Raw genomic sequence first — 15880 nt, 5'->3', positions numbered from 1 at the left:
CGCGCCCGTCCTGTCCCGCCTTCGCGGCTTTACCTTCCTCCGCCTCGGGCAGCGGCACCTGCCAGCGGCGTGCTGAGGCTAATCCTGCAAGCGCTCGCCTCCTCTTTACTGCTGCAGCCACCTACTTCTCCGATGCCAGCAGACGGTAAGGATCAAACAATCGTCCAGGTATTTCTAAAACATGGAACGGGTAAAGCCTGTACGACACAGGGTTTTTTTGGGTAAGAGCCCATACCGTCTGTCCCTTCCTCAGGGTGAACAAAGGAAGGATGAAGTGTAAAAAAAAAAACAAAAAAAAAAAAACAGCCCACTGAAAAAAGGAACCACTGTGGAAAAAGGATCGCTAAGACTCACCTTGTCAAAGCTAGTATGTCAGAATAAAACGATTCAGCTTTATAGACCAATTTTTATATACTTCTCCATTACAAATTTGAGAGTCTAGCATAAAGGTCAGTGGCAGTTAAACTGCCAATTAACGTTTTTAACAGAAAAATTTGTCTGCCCCAATAATTAGCACATTGGCAGGAGTACCATCACAGCAATCTCATTTATTTTGTTCCCCAATAAGGTGGCTGTTCCCTCTGGGGAGACATATGTTTGTCACACTTCTCTATTACTCCGCTATCAGCACTTTCTCATTCCATCTTAATAGAGCAGAGTCATTTCCAAGTCAAATTTATTTTCTATAGAAAATAAAATAGAGAATTTTAAAGGTGCTTTGGAGCAAGGACAGCCTCGTCAAAGACTGAGTCAGTGGCTTTAGAGAAGGAAATGCAGGAGGAAGATGGTAAACATTAGTAAATACAAATAGGTAAATTCATAAGCTTACCTTAGCTAGAGTTCCAGAAACTGACTGGAAACTTAACTGGCCCATGCTGCTGCTGTTTCATTCACATTTAAGTGCATCATCATTCTACAAAAGGTTCTATTTACCAGACAAAGGATTTACACACTATTAGACAAAGCAGGTGCTAGATGGTTCAAATAATCAGACAGTTATCACTGATTTACACAATATTTTTACCATTGGATTCAAACAACTCTGTTCTTTAAGCTAAAATATAAGGGGGAAAGTGGTTGTTTTAAAATGTATTTTAATCATATATTATATATACATTTTCTTTTTAATCTGCAGAAACTCATATGTTCCACCACAACCAGGAGTCTCCTACCAGAGTTGGCCTATAGGCTTTGAGTGCAATACCTGTAACAGCTAGCATGAATTTCTGTTCCTTGAATCTACATGAACTAGCCCCTAATGAGGCTTATATGGGCCTTATTCAATTGCATTAGAGAATCTAGATTTTTTTTAATTTTTCTGGGAATGCTAGCTCTAAGCTGGAAACAGTGAGCAAGCTCATGTCTTTACTCAACTTTCTGCTAGGTAGCCCAGGATAGCGTTAAGAGTCTAATCAGACTAGTCACATACAGTTCTTAATTCTTTTGAAAAAGTGACCTGCCCAAATTGTGAAATACACAGCACAGACTATTACAGCAATCCAGATGCAGAATCAGCGGCTTTATGACCCTATTCCAGAGCAGTAACAGCAAGTCAATCTCTACCACATCTCACTAGCATGGAGGTCATTTGTCAGTAGTACTTACTACAGTAGCAAAGAAAACAGTGCTGTCTGTACCTCTAGAAGCTTAACTAATGTTCCAGTGGATATTTTTCAAGGCGAGCAGAGCTTTAAAATAGTATTTGTTCTATATTTTTGTGATAGAGTAGCAGCATATGGAAGTGTGACTTCTATTTGCACATGCAAGAAGAAAAAAAATAAACCAATACTGCTTTAAACAAAAAGCATGAAGAAAACTAAAAGGTAAACAAAGTTTGTTAGTAGCAAACCAGGTGATATTTTTCCCCCACTGCTCTCTAGAGTTCTCCCCACAAAATGCACAGTAAATCCTGCAATCATAGTAAATCAAGAAATCCTGGAAGGGGGAGGAGGCTCTTGCTCAGTATGAAGGAACTCTTTCTCCAAAGATAGATGTGGCTTAAATACAAAGATCCTTAAAAGTTGATGTTTCAGAGTCAAAGTTGAAAGGTGTTTGTATTTCATCACAGAAACCATTTTTCCTGCAGAAGATTTTATCATGTTTAATTCAGTTCACAGATACAATTCTCTAGTGATTTTGTTTTTCCTATCCATTGTCATGGGTTTGTCTAAACAGTGGATCTCAAATCCGAGATCAGGGTTCCCTTTTTCAGTAGTGGTTTGGAGACTCCTTCTCCTCTCCCCACCACAAGTGAGTATCTGGCTGTGGCCTCCCCTTCCCTTTCTCACCATGTATCTCCACAATCGGAACATAATGATCTGGGTTTACCACAGAATTCCACAAGTGGTATCGCATAGATAGGCCTTGGCATGCAAACCTCTCCCAAACCCTGGCTTCCAAGAGGAAAAGCCTTGCACCGTCTGTCAGAAGCCTCCCGGAGATCCCAGTCTCCAATTTCCAGCCAGCACGTTTTTCTTCCTTCCCTCAGAGAATCCAGAGAGGAGCTGCTTTTCTGCCTTTCCTTACTCAGTCAGGTTTTCAGGGAGGAGGCAAGCTGGGCAGAAGGGAAACGTCTCTGCTTTGAGAGCCATCACTTCATCCAAAGTGTAGCCACACATCCTATGGGAAGGAAGGACACATGCACACATGTGCAAAGTGATACACCTAGGGTTTCCCACTTCCAATCTTATACCCCCCCATTCAGTTTGACAGCCACATAATGTAGTCCAGAAACAACTTCTCCACTTCATGATTTTTAAAATACGAAAGACAGAATCAGCAGAAATTGATTTGGAGCAAGGTGTGCAAAAGATCCCTAAAAGATAGGTGAAACTAAGCCAAAAACATGTTTCTAATCATCTCAAACAATTTGGTACAAAGATCTGTTTATTACCCAACAATGTGACAGTGTATACAAAGACAGTGTGGAATGTGACATTTACAGGAAATTTCAGTACATCATGCACAGATACTATTGCAATGTTATTTTAATAGTTCCAGAACGTTAAGCTGAATAAATATTCCTTGCTTCAAAAAATCATTTTTACTTTTACATAAAAATATATAATATTGCACTCTTTACAAGGCCAGCAATTTTGCATATTGATTTGTAACAAGTGGAATTCTACTTTATAAAAATATGCCTTTGTGAGCAACACCCCAAACCAGGGAGCACAAAAGCACCCCAAAACCACAATATTTGTATTTTGTCTCTTAAATAAAGCACATCACTTCAACATGAGCCAGGAAGCTTTTCAGTCTGTATTTGGACCTTACATTAACATTTAGACAGTGAAAAACATGACTAAAGCCATCCCATACAACGCTGCTACAGTATACACCGTTTAAAATTCAATTCATACAGTACGTAGCCACTTGCTTAATTGAACCAAAGATCAGCCTTTGTGTCACGGACTATGAGAATATTTTTCTGAAGTTTTTCTAGTTTGAAAAGTTCTTCAATCAGGAAGTTTCAAGAATTTCTGAAGACTTTGGAATTTTCAAAAGAAGTGTAGAGATTTCCTGTGTGTATGTCATCTTCATCACAACCTGACAATTTCACATACAGTGTTTTGAAGGCAGATGAACCTTAAACATGAGAAGATACAGCAGTTCATCTGTATGGCAATAGCGGAACATGTCAATGATGAAAAAGCAAAGCAATTTAAAAGAAAAATGTAACTACATCAGACTTGCATAGCATTCTTGTTTTACCATTTGCATGACTAGCAGGCACTCATTCATAGTGTCAGGTTTAGAGGTCTTCAAATCCATCAACTGAAATGTTAATTTTTGATCTGGCCTAAGAATTCAAATTTGTTAAGCCTTTCACAAGGGAGGCTTATCTTTTTCCTCAGAAAGTAGCACCCAGGAATAAATAACATATTTGCACAGTGTGTCTGCGTAAACTCTTCCAAATCATCTGATGCCTATGAACATTGATTATTCAAGCAGTTAGATTCAAACATTTTACAGTGTATTGAACTTCAATGACACTAGAACAGGAGCACATCTGTGCCTTCTTTAATACCTTTTTTTAGAGCTCTGGAAGATAAGCTGTGTGTGTATATAATATATATTCTGCCACAGAATCGCAATAGCTAGGTGTTACAAAGTTAGGGAGTTAACACTACATAAAAAACAAAACCAAAATGTGATCGAACTATTGCTTCATGATGCCATGAGGTGTCTACTCATCATTAACACAAATGTTTTATTTTTGTCTGTTGTAAAGACTATTATACTAACAGAGAAGATGGCAAAAATTACAAATATAAAGATAACAGAAATTCAATTTTTAGCATTACAATACCGTAAGATGGTGCAAAAAGCACCTACTCAGTTCTTTGCTTCTCAAAAAAAGCAATTGTAAGTGATCTTGGATTTTTCAGTTTTGGGTTGCTTATCCCAGAGCTAACTATACCACGCTCAACTCAGATATACATATGCTGACATTTTAATAGATATTTACAGAACTTTATGCGGCCAATATTTTACAACATAAGAGGGGGAATAAGCATTATCAATCAATTTTTTAAATACTTCTGTCCAAGAAGTGATTTAAAAAAATACTATTATGTTCTATATTGCAGCATTTTGACTTGTATGTTAGAGCATTTATGAGTCACTTTGCTGGTATTGGAGTATATGACCAGAGCTTCCTGGTGGCCTGGATATGCTTCAAGTTTGTGCATGCACATATGCAATTTTACACCACCTTAGACTGCTCTTTTTTAAAATCTATTCAGTCATTCTAGAGACATTCAAAACTACTTCAAAATCCAGTTAAACAAGAGATTCTATAATATATTTTGGATTTAAAGTGCATCAGAGACATAAGTTAGCAGCAAAAAGTTATCACCCAGCCGCATAGCTGCTAAGGAATGAATAGAACATGGGTAACTTCAAGCGCTGCTGGTCCTTGCGACACCAAGCTATAACATTTCCATCGCTATTAGCTGTGAACAAGTGATGACCATCACAGGAAAATGTAAGGCTGAAAAACAAGACAACAATGTATTTTTATAGCAGGTTTGGCTATTTAAAATGCTAGAAAACATTAAAAACCTGTAAGAGTGTAGCCAGTAAAGATTAGCTCTCAGGGGAGACCCAGTGCATACGTTAACATAGTAATATGTTTGCATATACCTGCTTATTCATTTTTGTAACCAAACAGACTGAACTACAGCTTTGTCCAGCACTTCAACATGCCATGCAGTTTAGTACTCATTTCTTTGCAACGTCAAAGAAAAAGGCCAGATCAGTAGCAGCATCCTACTCCTTCCCTGAGCTGCCCCTTCTACTTCTGAAAGGAAGGCTTTTCAGCAACAGAACTCAGCACCCTCTGAACTTGCTTGCTGACAAAGGCAGAAACTAAATCTATCAGATTTCATGGCACAGCACAGGACTTTTGTTCAGCCAGGCATTTCTTGAGCTATAACAGTAGTAAAGCCCTTCAGCCATGCCACGGGTAATGTTAGAGAGCATGAAGGTCAGCATCCATTTTCTGTCTCATTTAAGCAGGAAACTTTAAATTATTAAATAGCTACTAAATCATTATCAACAAGCTTTGTGAAATATGCTTCTTAAAGAAGGTAACAGAAAGACAGTAACTGCTATCAGAATGTTTTTCATTTCTAAAAAATGGTGATTAGTGGTTTGGGTTTTAAATGATATTTCAGCAATGGTCAAAAATTTTTTTCCAGAGTAATTTGTTACTATACTAACATTGAGATGATAAAATTTTGGCATAACTCGAAGACCTCTGTGCAGGGTACTGTACCACTGGGGATATCAAAGACTCGATCCTTTGACTGTGTTCTGAAAACACATTGGCATGAGAATAATTCTGCTTATATAAATCAAGGGGACTCAAGAGAAAATTATACAAGCACTCCAAAATGGCAGCTTCCAGGCTCCTCTCAGTTTCCTTTACTCCCTTCTCCACCGTTTCCTTCCAGCATCAGAAAAAAATGGTCAGGAAAAATGCAGTGTCTTCATTTATTTCTGAGGGAGAAAAAACCCTGTCTATTTGAGTCTGACAAAGTTAAGATTATGTCATGATTTTTACACAGATTCTGGGGAAAAGTATTAAAAACTTAAGAATAAGAGTAGCTATTGTTCAGTTCTCAAGGAAATCCTGCTAATTTCTATCTGCCAGCAGCAGAACCTAGTTATTACTGTCATTACAGATATAGTACACTTGTGCTCATTTTGCTTTCATGAATAATTAGTAGGATTGCATTGCTCTTTTTAGACATGGGTGTTTACCTCCTGTCCTCATGTCAAATCCATGTTCAATACTCAAGGCTATTTTGTTGTGGTCTTCCCCCCCCAAGAAAAATCCATTTATTGTATACTTAAGATCTTTTTACCTTACAATAGGTTTGGCTGACTTCGAAAATGTTATTTCTCGTACTGGCTTCAAGTCCCATGTACTCCACAGTCTGAAAGAAAGAGTAATTTTTCTTCACATTTAATTTTACAAATATTTCAGTGATAAACATAACCTTTAGCAACTTTAGCATATTTAGCAACTACTAAGATTGGAAACTGAACAACAGCTTGTCCACCTTCTTTAAAGCCAAGTATCAGCATGATGTTTGGCTACATGGTCTCAAACTGTGAGCCTAAGTTATAAAGCATTTTAATAAATAAAAGTTTCAAATACTTACCTCACAACTCCATTTTCAAGCCCCCCTGCAATCACATTGACAGACACTCCTTCAGGCTGGTTAGAGAAAGCAACAGAGCAAATACTTTCCCTGCAGTGTACGTGTCCCACGAGATCACCGTTAACTGTCCAAAGTCTCAAATCACTACCCCCTCCAACTGCAACAGAACATAGCATGGCAGTATTAAAAAAAATCTAGACTACAGCTAGGTCTATGCAACAGAATCTTTTGAGTGTTAAAGAATTCAACTTCTTGAAAGATCAGAAGGTTTAAATGACTCGGCGTGATGTGTGCTGCAGTAAACAATTAGCTCTTCCCTCCTTTTGTGACAGGGAACGTGCAAACCACCAAGCCACTGCAGTGATTTAGAAGACATCACTTCATATTTATGGAACATTGTACTTTAAAAATGCTATATGAATTTACTTGTAATGACCAATTCTCATATACTAACAGGGAAGCACTAAGAGGGAATTCATACCATCTACTTTAAACAGCTAGTTCTTGTACCCTGGCTTGCATTTTAAGCAAAATACTTCGAAGTAGCAAGGTTATCTGGGATATTTGATTCTATCAATGAATTAATAACCCAGCTACTGCTTTGTCTTAAAAGGGATTGAAACTCATGTCCCTTACCAATTAAAGAATACAATCTTTTCCAGAAAAAAAATTGGTTTGTGAGCTACAGAAATGGAGTTGAAAGTCTCCATGTCAGTTTAAAACCTAAATATTAGGTTTCTGAAGCTGCCAGAATAATTTCCCATTGTCCTTTAATAGTATAGACTCTGCTATTTGCTGACCACCAAATATACCTGAATCACAAACTGTTGCAATATCACCAGTTGTTTCGCTAGCTGAAACTGCAGTCACAGGACTCTTGTGTCCAGCCAGACTCTGGACATAGCACAGCCTGAAGAAAATAGAGAGAACAAGCCTAAAGTTCAGACTCAAACACAGAAAAGGTTCTTTGAGGAAAATATTTAAGAATTATGTTAATGTCAATCAACATTTTGCATGATGATGGTATTTTTCATATTCATTCTAGAATTCCAACACTCTTCATGCGAAAAAAAAAACCAGTAAAGGTTTGACTTCACATTAAGATATACATGGAACAAATTCAGTTAACTTTAAAAGGGTAAAGATACCCAAAAGTTGGAAAACAGGTATTTAGAAGAAAGCCATCGGAAAGAGTTACATATATACTTGTACCTGTTCAAATCCCATATGATGCAGGTTCCATCTTTGCTGACACTTATCATTATACTGTATGGTTTGCATACAAATAAGCTTGTTATTTCTGCTGTGTGACCATACAGATGGACTTGCGATTCCATCTCTATCTCTGAAGGCTGAAAAAACAGCAAGATAAAACATGTAAGTCATGAAAAAAAATTAACGTATTTTTTCTTAAAAGGATAAGCCTAGGGACAAGTTTAATTCTTAGATTTCAAACAATGGTTCCCATTGCTTTTAATGTCATCAGTTTAGCAACGTTATTAATGCTTTATTATATTTAATGCTTTATACTATGATAAGCCATACATATTATTAATGTTCAACTTTTTGCTTCCAGTGCTTTAGTCTAAGCAAACATTTTGATGTAGTCCAATGAATTGAAACGAAAAACTATTGTACTACTTCTGTCTCAATTACACACCTTGAAATCAGCTGATTTGTTTTCTGCAAGGCTGCTATTTCCACATGACAGCAAAATGAGTCCTCAATATTTTCACATCTAGAGGAAGCACTTGGAAACATAGAAGGAAAACCCAGCTCAGCAGTTACCACTCTGTGTACAGTAAATTACTGGGAATTCCTCAAGTTGGTGCCAAGTCCTTCAGTGATACCAAGTTGGAAAAACATGCAGGAAGTAAAATTTAGATATAGAAACTGCTAGATAAAAATTAAAGCAGCAAATTTCATAGAATCATAGAATAGTTTGGGTTGGAAGGGACCTTTAAAGGTGATCTAGTCCAAGCCCCCTGCCGTGGGCAGGGACATCTTCAACTAGAGCAGGTTGCTCAGAGCCCCGGCCAACCTGACCTTGAATGTTTCCAGGGATGGGGCATCCACCACCTCTCTGGGCAACCTGTGCCAGTGTTTCACCACCCTCAGCGTAAAAAATTTCTTCCTTATATCCAGTCTAAGTGTACCCCCCCTTTAGTTTAGAGCCATTCCCCCTTGTCCTGTCGCAACAGGCCCTGCTAAAAAGTTTGCCGCCAAACACCAAATAACGCTTCTTATTCAAGTTTGATTTGAAATGATTCAGACTTCCTGAAAACAGGCTAAGTCGAAGGACCTGCTTAATCAGAATACTAATGCTTTAATTAAAACAACTTGCTGTACAGATATTGGAATAATCTTTGTAAAAGAAAGGAACATTTTTCTGCTTGTTTCCTCACACGTCAGAGCACATTGTCAGCATTTTTGTATGAGGGTACAAGATGCATATAGCAGATCTACAAAAAGCTTGAAAGTAGAAACAGACAAGAAAAATATACATATGCTTAATTCAGTTTGTAGAAAATTTACATGTCTTTCTGCACTAAAAAGGACAATATAATCTATGTAATGTGGCAAGAGTCAATACACTGACAACAGGAAGACCTGCTATTTAGCTCTTGCTACTGAGCACTTCCTCTAAGTAAGACACACTTATGAAAGTATCCAGTTGCCATTCTCAGAACAGTGTGGTACCTCACATATGCAGATCCTTCTTTAATCCTTGGTATAATTTTTTTCTCTAAACTGAGCAGATTTTTCCATAACAGCAATAATCAAGACTTCTGATTTTCTGAAGAACAACTGATTTTTATAACCCTTTTACTGTGCTCCTCTCATCTCCTTTAAGTGTTTGCTGTTGAGCTACATTTCAACACCTGAACTGAAAGCAGGATTCACACCTTTAGCAGCTTCTCTCTATAGCACTAATAGCAATGGTTTATTGATTCCTCACCGGGTTATTGTAATATTGTAATATTATAATGAGAAAAGCTGGAATTTTAGCACCAACTGTATTAAGGTCTAGTAAGTAATGAAATAATTACCTCATGCCTAAAATGCCATCCCCTTTTTACTTTCCACTTGCTTTTAGATGACAACCACTAAAACACTATCTATATGTGGAAAAACATGTGGGTATGTATCTACCTTTAAATAGCAGTTCTTTCTGTTGGTTACCCCAAATGATCACCTACAGCACTTGAGTGGAGAATTTAAATGATCTCTGCCCAGTTTTACTCGAACAAATTATTGAAGTGCTCTCTTTCTGTTTGCAAGACAACTCTCATAGTCAGCAAGTGAAGGCTGGAGTAATTTGTACAACCAGAAAACCTTGGCTGAGGTTTTCATGAAGGTATGACTTATTGTCAAGATAGATCACAGTTTCAAAGCAGTACTTCATTAGGTTTTTGACCATCTTAAAGGCTAGGAAAAACAGAGCATCTGAAGTACAACATTGAGGTATTTTTGAATTCTGACGGCATGCCTTTGAATTCCCATATCCAATTAACAACATGGTATCTGTTTTATGCCTATGCATTGAATTTATATAAGTGTGAAACAGGGCAAAATATTCAAGTACTGCATTATAACACACTGCTCACTTTATCACTGAACAGCTGACAAGATGCATACAGAACAGATGCTAGGAAGCACACTTGCATTCCCTGCAGCCCTGACTTGGGTAACTGACTCAACAACAGGAGCTACAAAATTGGCACAAGGTCAGTCTGCCTGGGGCATGTAAAACTGTCAGTGCTGAGAAATTCAGCAATGATGGTCTCAAAGACAACATCTGTGCAGCTGAACAAGAATCACTTGTTTCTAGGAAATGCAGGCAACTTAAGAATCATAACCCCACGACTACAGTTTCTTTTTAGCATTGCAGAAGGCAAGTGTATTGAATTTCTATTTTAATACCTCAGAAAATTTTAACTGGAATCCAAGTTTCAGTACAGGTCAAGCTCACTATTCTGGTGAGCAGTTAAGGTGCCTGACTTGAGATCCAACTGACTGAAGCTTGCAGGCTTCAAGCTCTACTTCATTTTTTTAAACTCAAAAGTGCTGCTGAGCTCAGGAAGTCTGAGTGGCAGATCACCAGAAACTGGAAGAAAGCCAAGGAAGAAATCACTGTATGTTTGTGCTCCTCCCAGCCTAAGCATCTGCTATTTGCCACTGCTGAAAACAGGAGACTGGGTAGGCATAGCAGATCATACCAAGGTTCCCTCTAGCCCACGCTAATGTAATGGTTCAAGAGCATCAAGAGTACAATATTACAAATGTGTTTGCCAATACCTGTATCAAGCTAAATTTGAGAAATCAGTTTAGTGTAGTTGTTGCTATGGATAATCCTGTAGACACACCTGAAATGGCCTGTCAAGAAAGTTGCGAACTCTTTGTTAGAACTATGAAGAGTAGAAGTTACCACTGGAGAAAGTCAGACAAGCTCAGAAACTCAGTCTGAACCAGAAGATGAATTTTGAGTTCCATTTGTGTTTTTATACCTTGCTTATTATCACATAGTATCAAGGCGATTTCTACTAGTATCTCAGTATCTTCCACTAATGCATTAAGTAATGCAAATTACTTTTCTCATTTCCCTCCTCACAGCTTTTCCCCTTAAGGAATATGACAAAATGAAGAGGCTTAGTGGTTAATATATACACTGTCAGAGATTTCATCCCAGCTCTCTGTAGTCTAAGTGCCTTCTGCATTTGAAGTGGTGTTTACTTCAGGGAAATGCATTCCACAGTTTCAGTTAAGGCTTTGAAAGGCTCTGTCTCCTTCACAGAAAAAGTTACTCCTTAATGTAGGGAGCTTCACTGTGCCAGAGAGCTTCAATTCCAAGCCCTAGCCTGAATACAGTCAGAGCTGTATGTGTAATCAGTTATAAACGCAGATGATGAGGGCTGACTAAAGGCTAGCAGTATGTGAACAGCTTAAGAAAAACCCACAAATAAACATGCTGAGATAAATCTATTTAACAATGTCAGAGAACATCCTTCAAAAATAAACACTAAACAAGCACTTGATCTTTTTAGCAATTGTCCTGAATACGACATATTCCCCTTTTCTCGCTTTTCCTGTTAAAAAAAAAAGACTGTAATAGTGAATACAGCTAAATCTTTCAATATAAATCCTGTCCAATGGAACTCACCGTATTGCTAGTGAATCTGTTCATATATGCTGTGATGACACCAGATTTACTACCTGTGAACAGCTGACAACTGTCTGGCACCCAAGCACAACTTGTTACCTTGGAAAGATGAAACAAAGCCAGAAAAAATTAGCGCAGAAGCTATTCTAACTGCTATTTTCATTATGCCATAGCATTTGGTCAAACTGATTCTTTATTGGTTAGCCTAAGAAAAGCTAACAAAATCAAGAGTTAAAATATACCTGCTCTAGGTCATATTTGCTGTTACTTCAGAAACAAAGTAAAGAGGGAGATTCTGTGTAGCCCAGAATTCACAGCCAAAGGAGCAGTGAACTACTGCAGACTTCTAGACCTGCAGCCACATCATCAGCCAAAATCTTTTTGGTAGAATCTCACCAACCATTGGAGCATAACAGAGATTATGCAGCGTTCCCTACCGATCTTTTAGACAATCTTTTTCAGAGGAATCCTAAACTATAGTGGAGTTCTGCTTCTAGTGAGGCATCTATAATTTTTTCCTGTATTCATTTTTCTTGGCCCAGAATGTAAGCTTTTCTAAATCCACACCCATATTCCATAGGAGGGAAAAGCTACAAAAATCAAATGCATTCAGAAGGGATCTTTACCTAGTACAGGAACACATCCAGGAGCAAGATACACTGGAACAATGAGGGACACATTCCAAAGAGGAATCAAACAGATTATAAACAGTTGTGTTTGGATGCTCAACTCCAAGAAAAATGAAAGCAAGAGTACCTACTGCCAAGTCAGGCCACCGCTTGAACTAGAAATATTGAGGACCGAAAGACTTTTTTACCTGATGGAACTGTGAACTCTGTATAAAATTTAGTGGAGGTTCATTTTGCTTGCTTTTCAGTCGTAAAATGTTATCAGCATATCCCCAGCTCAGGATAGCTGACCACTGAATATCAGTACTGTGCATACTTCTCACACCTGAAGGAAGGCATATAATATTGTGTCACATATGCAACCAAAGACTTGATCAGTTTGACAGTCAACAATAAAAATCTCAGGTCCATGTTTTACCACAAGCTAGAATATTAAAAGCTCCGAAGTTTCAAAATAAGATATTTTCTGTTAGCCTGTGGCTTAATCTGTAATGTACTATAAACAAACATAGTTTTCAGAGACCATGTAAACATTCAGTGTTCTCCAAAAACAGTTTGCAACTTGGACAAAACTTTTTTGCAGAAATGTTGCATCTATTGGGAGTGGAGAAAAGGGGAAGAGGCTGACAATACTTCCCAGCTAGAGAAATGATTGTTCATAACTTCACAAGAATGTTACTTATTTTTGTTGACTAATTGTGAAGCCATTTATTTTTAAAAAACCTTCGCTAGTACATGTTACAAAGGAAAGAATGAGAACCTGTTTGTACATTATCAATAAGAATCCTTCCGAGAAGTTTATCTGAAAGCAAAAGATCCTTCACCTCTGCTTTTTACTGATAACTTTCCTCATTCTCTGTCTCTAAAACCCATTCCTTTAATTCTCCTTTCTGTTGCCACATGTTCTTTTCACCTGTTCTTCAGTTGTTCTTGGACTGAATCTGCTGGCAAGTTCTAAAGTTAAATCCTCATGCTTCAGTCTCTTTAATGAAAAAAAAATAATCAAACTTCATTACAGGATGCCTCTATGTAGTTTTGAAAATTACAAGTAAAATCCACCCTCCAGGAAAGATAGCACACGAGGAAGCTGTTACTGTTCTAAATCAATCTTTGGCAAAAAGAGACTAAATTTGGGAAGTTCGCTGGAGAAAAATAGTAGCATTAGATTTAAATTTTTTACGGCTCATTTTCGCATGTATTCTGCATGTAGAGAATAAGCATGAATTCATACCTTGCTCCTTGCTATATATCATCAAAAGGCAAAACTTGCGGGACAAACCACAGATAGCTTTAGTTGGTAAAGCCTGGAGAGCGCCAAACCTTTCTCCATGTGGTTGGCTAAAGCAGACAACAGGATCCGGAGCACTTGGGGAACCAACATATTCTCCCCACTTCAAGCCTTTTATCCATGGTAATGGACTCTAAAACAAGCACAAATACGATTCAAATTAAAAGGTGGTAAAAAGTTTTCGGAAAAATATTATTTCTTTATAGTAAGGGAGAATCATTAATATCACATTCCCATAAGCAATCACATGGTAAGGACTGCTGAAGCATTCTAAAAATAGTAGAAAGACAAGTATGAAGCACTGTAGTATCATCAGCTCAACTATTTGCTTTAAGGGAGTTCTCCCACTTCTTTAAGGGCTGAGATAGCAAGCTTGTAGGTAGTTCAGTAAAAATACCGATTTCTTTAAATGCAAGGATTCAGTTTCTCATTGGACTTTAGGGAAAACAAGTGTTTGAAGTGAAGAAAGTTGAACTGTCCTACAGACAATGAAAAAGTTGAGGATGGAGGAAAGCACAGTATGTGTTTACCTACTATAGGTTTGCACACAGATTCCAGAATTCATCACTGAAAGTATAAAACTGGTTCAGTGAAATGCTTTCCAACACTTATTTGCTATAACCAAGATAAATTCAGGTCTATTTTAATTTGACACAAAATATGTCACAAATACATGAAAATAATTTTCAGTATCACTTTACTGATTTTGTGTATTTCCTTTACAGTACAATATGGGCAGTAAGTTGTGGTTTTAGGAAGGAAACTGTAAACATAAGGGTACAATAATTACAGCATATCAATGTTAATCAAACCATCTTGCAAATCAAAATTACATACTGGATATATTATTTCTTTAGTGTGTTCTCTGGTTTCTCTGAAAGCGAACTGCACTAGTAATCCCATGGCAGCAGGAAGTTCCCCTTCCATGATAAGCCTGGATCCAGGTCTGCTAACATGTGCTGTATGGAACAGCTGGCGAGGTGTTTGCCCATATGTTTTTATCATTGTTTCAAGGGCTCTTCTCTGAACAGGATCCTCAACAGCAGAAACATCCATACCAAAATAGGTCTAGAGAGAAAAAAAACAGGAGGGGCAAGAATAAGCTTGTCCAGTTTGTCTTTGGGAAAGATTTCTTAACACATGCACACAAATTTAGAGGCAAACTCTTCAGTTGTTTGGTTAAGACTTGGACCAGAAGCCATCCCACAATGGCTGTGCTGACTAAAGAGCCACTGAGAACAGTAACGTTGTCACCACTTCTTTATTGGAGATAACTATCACTAAGATTTATCGTGCGAGGTGCTCCTACATGTATTCCATGACTAATTTCTGTCAAAGAGGTTTTCTTAGTAGACCTTTACTAATCTGTGCAAAAACAGAAGGGTTGCTGAGGATAAACAAAAAATTGAAGAAGTTTAATATGTTAATTAAAGACATACAGAAAACAAAGCTCTGGTTTGGGGTGGGGAGGGAGGAAGAACCTTCATATTTCAGGAGAGTGGAAATTCTTTCCTTTCTCTACTTGTCTTTTGTGTCTTTTAATTGTGTACCACATACTCTTCCTCAGTCACACTGACAAAGGCCTTGACTTTTCACTTTAAAAAACAATGAACACACACAAACTTAATATCTGAAATTTAAGGTAATAACTAAATCAATACTTAAGCACAAAAAAAGGAAAAGGAAGGAAACCATTTGGACAGCTGCTTGAAAAGAAAAAGCCACCACTGCCAAACGCTACTGTTCTATTAGCTCTTCCAGCTATAAAGTGAACACTAAAACACACATTTGAATGCATTTGAAACCAGGATTGCCTGACTGAGCAAACCTTGTGATAGTAAGGATTGAAGCTAAAGAATACAATCCGAGATAGCCGTGTTACAATTAAGTAGTGAAACTCTGGAAGTCTTTACATTAAATGAAGACTTATTTGAAATTAAGTTTACTGGAGGGGAAAGTGCTCATTAGAGGGACAAAACGCAAGATGTATACGAAGGGAAGAACACAAATAACGAGCTCAGGACAAACTGAACTATTTTAATCATATCAAAAGCTGCAGCACAATCTGCCTAATGGAAAGGCTTCTTTTGAATGAGATGGAAGCAGGTACACACAAACAATACCTGTA

General features: G+C 37.7%; 1 protein-coding gene across 1 annotated transcript in view; it reads right to left on the bottom strand.

The window, feature by feature from the left end:
* Positions 1-2894: 2894 nt before the first annotated feature.
* The window catches only part of LYST (lysosomal trafficking regulator), a 69172-nt gene continuing 56186 nt past the window's right edge, over positions 2895-15880 (bottom strand). Inside the window, exons 44-52 of the mRNA XM_009329164.1 lie at positions 14590-14820; positions 13696-13885; positions 12653-12789; positions 11836-11934; positions 7887-8026; positions 7487-7584; positions 6675-6831; positions 6375-6446; positions 2895-4996 (exon numbers count right to left, since the gene is read on the bottom strand). Coding sequence (XP_009327439.1) covers positions 4858-4996; positions 6375-6446; positions 6675-6831; positions 7487-7584; positions 7887-8026; positions 11836-11934; positions 12653-12789; positions 13696-13885; positions 14590-14820 — 1263 coding nt within the window. The 3' untranslated portion in view covers positions 2895-4857. The remainder of the gene's footprint in view (positions 4997-6374; positions 6447-6674; positions 6832-7486; positions 7585-7886; positions 8027-11835; positions 11935-12652; positions 12790-13695; positions 13886-14589; positions 14821-15880) is intronic.

The sequence above is a fragment of the Pygoscelis adeliae genome, unplaced genomic scaffold (genome assembly GCF_000699105.1).
Source record: "Pygoscelis adeliae isolate BGI_AS28 unplaced genomic scaffold, ASM69910v1 Scaffold77, whole genome shotgun sequence".
NCBI classification, from domain to species: Eukaryota; Metazoa; Chordata; class Aves; order Sphenisciformes; family Spheniscidae; genus Pygoscelis; species Pygoscelis adeliae.
Note: the sequence above shows the minus strand (reverse complement) of the source record. Positions and strands in the feature narration are given on the sequence as shown.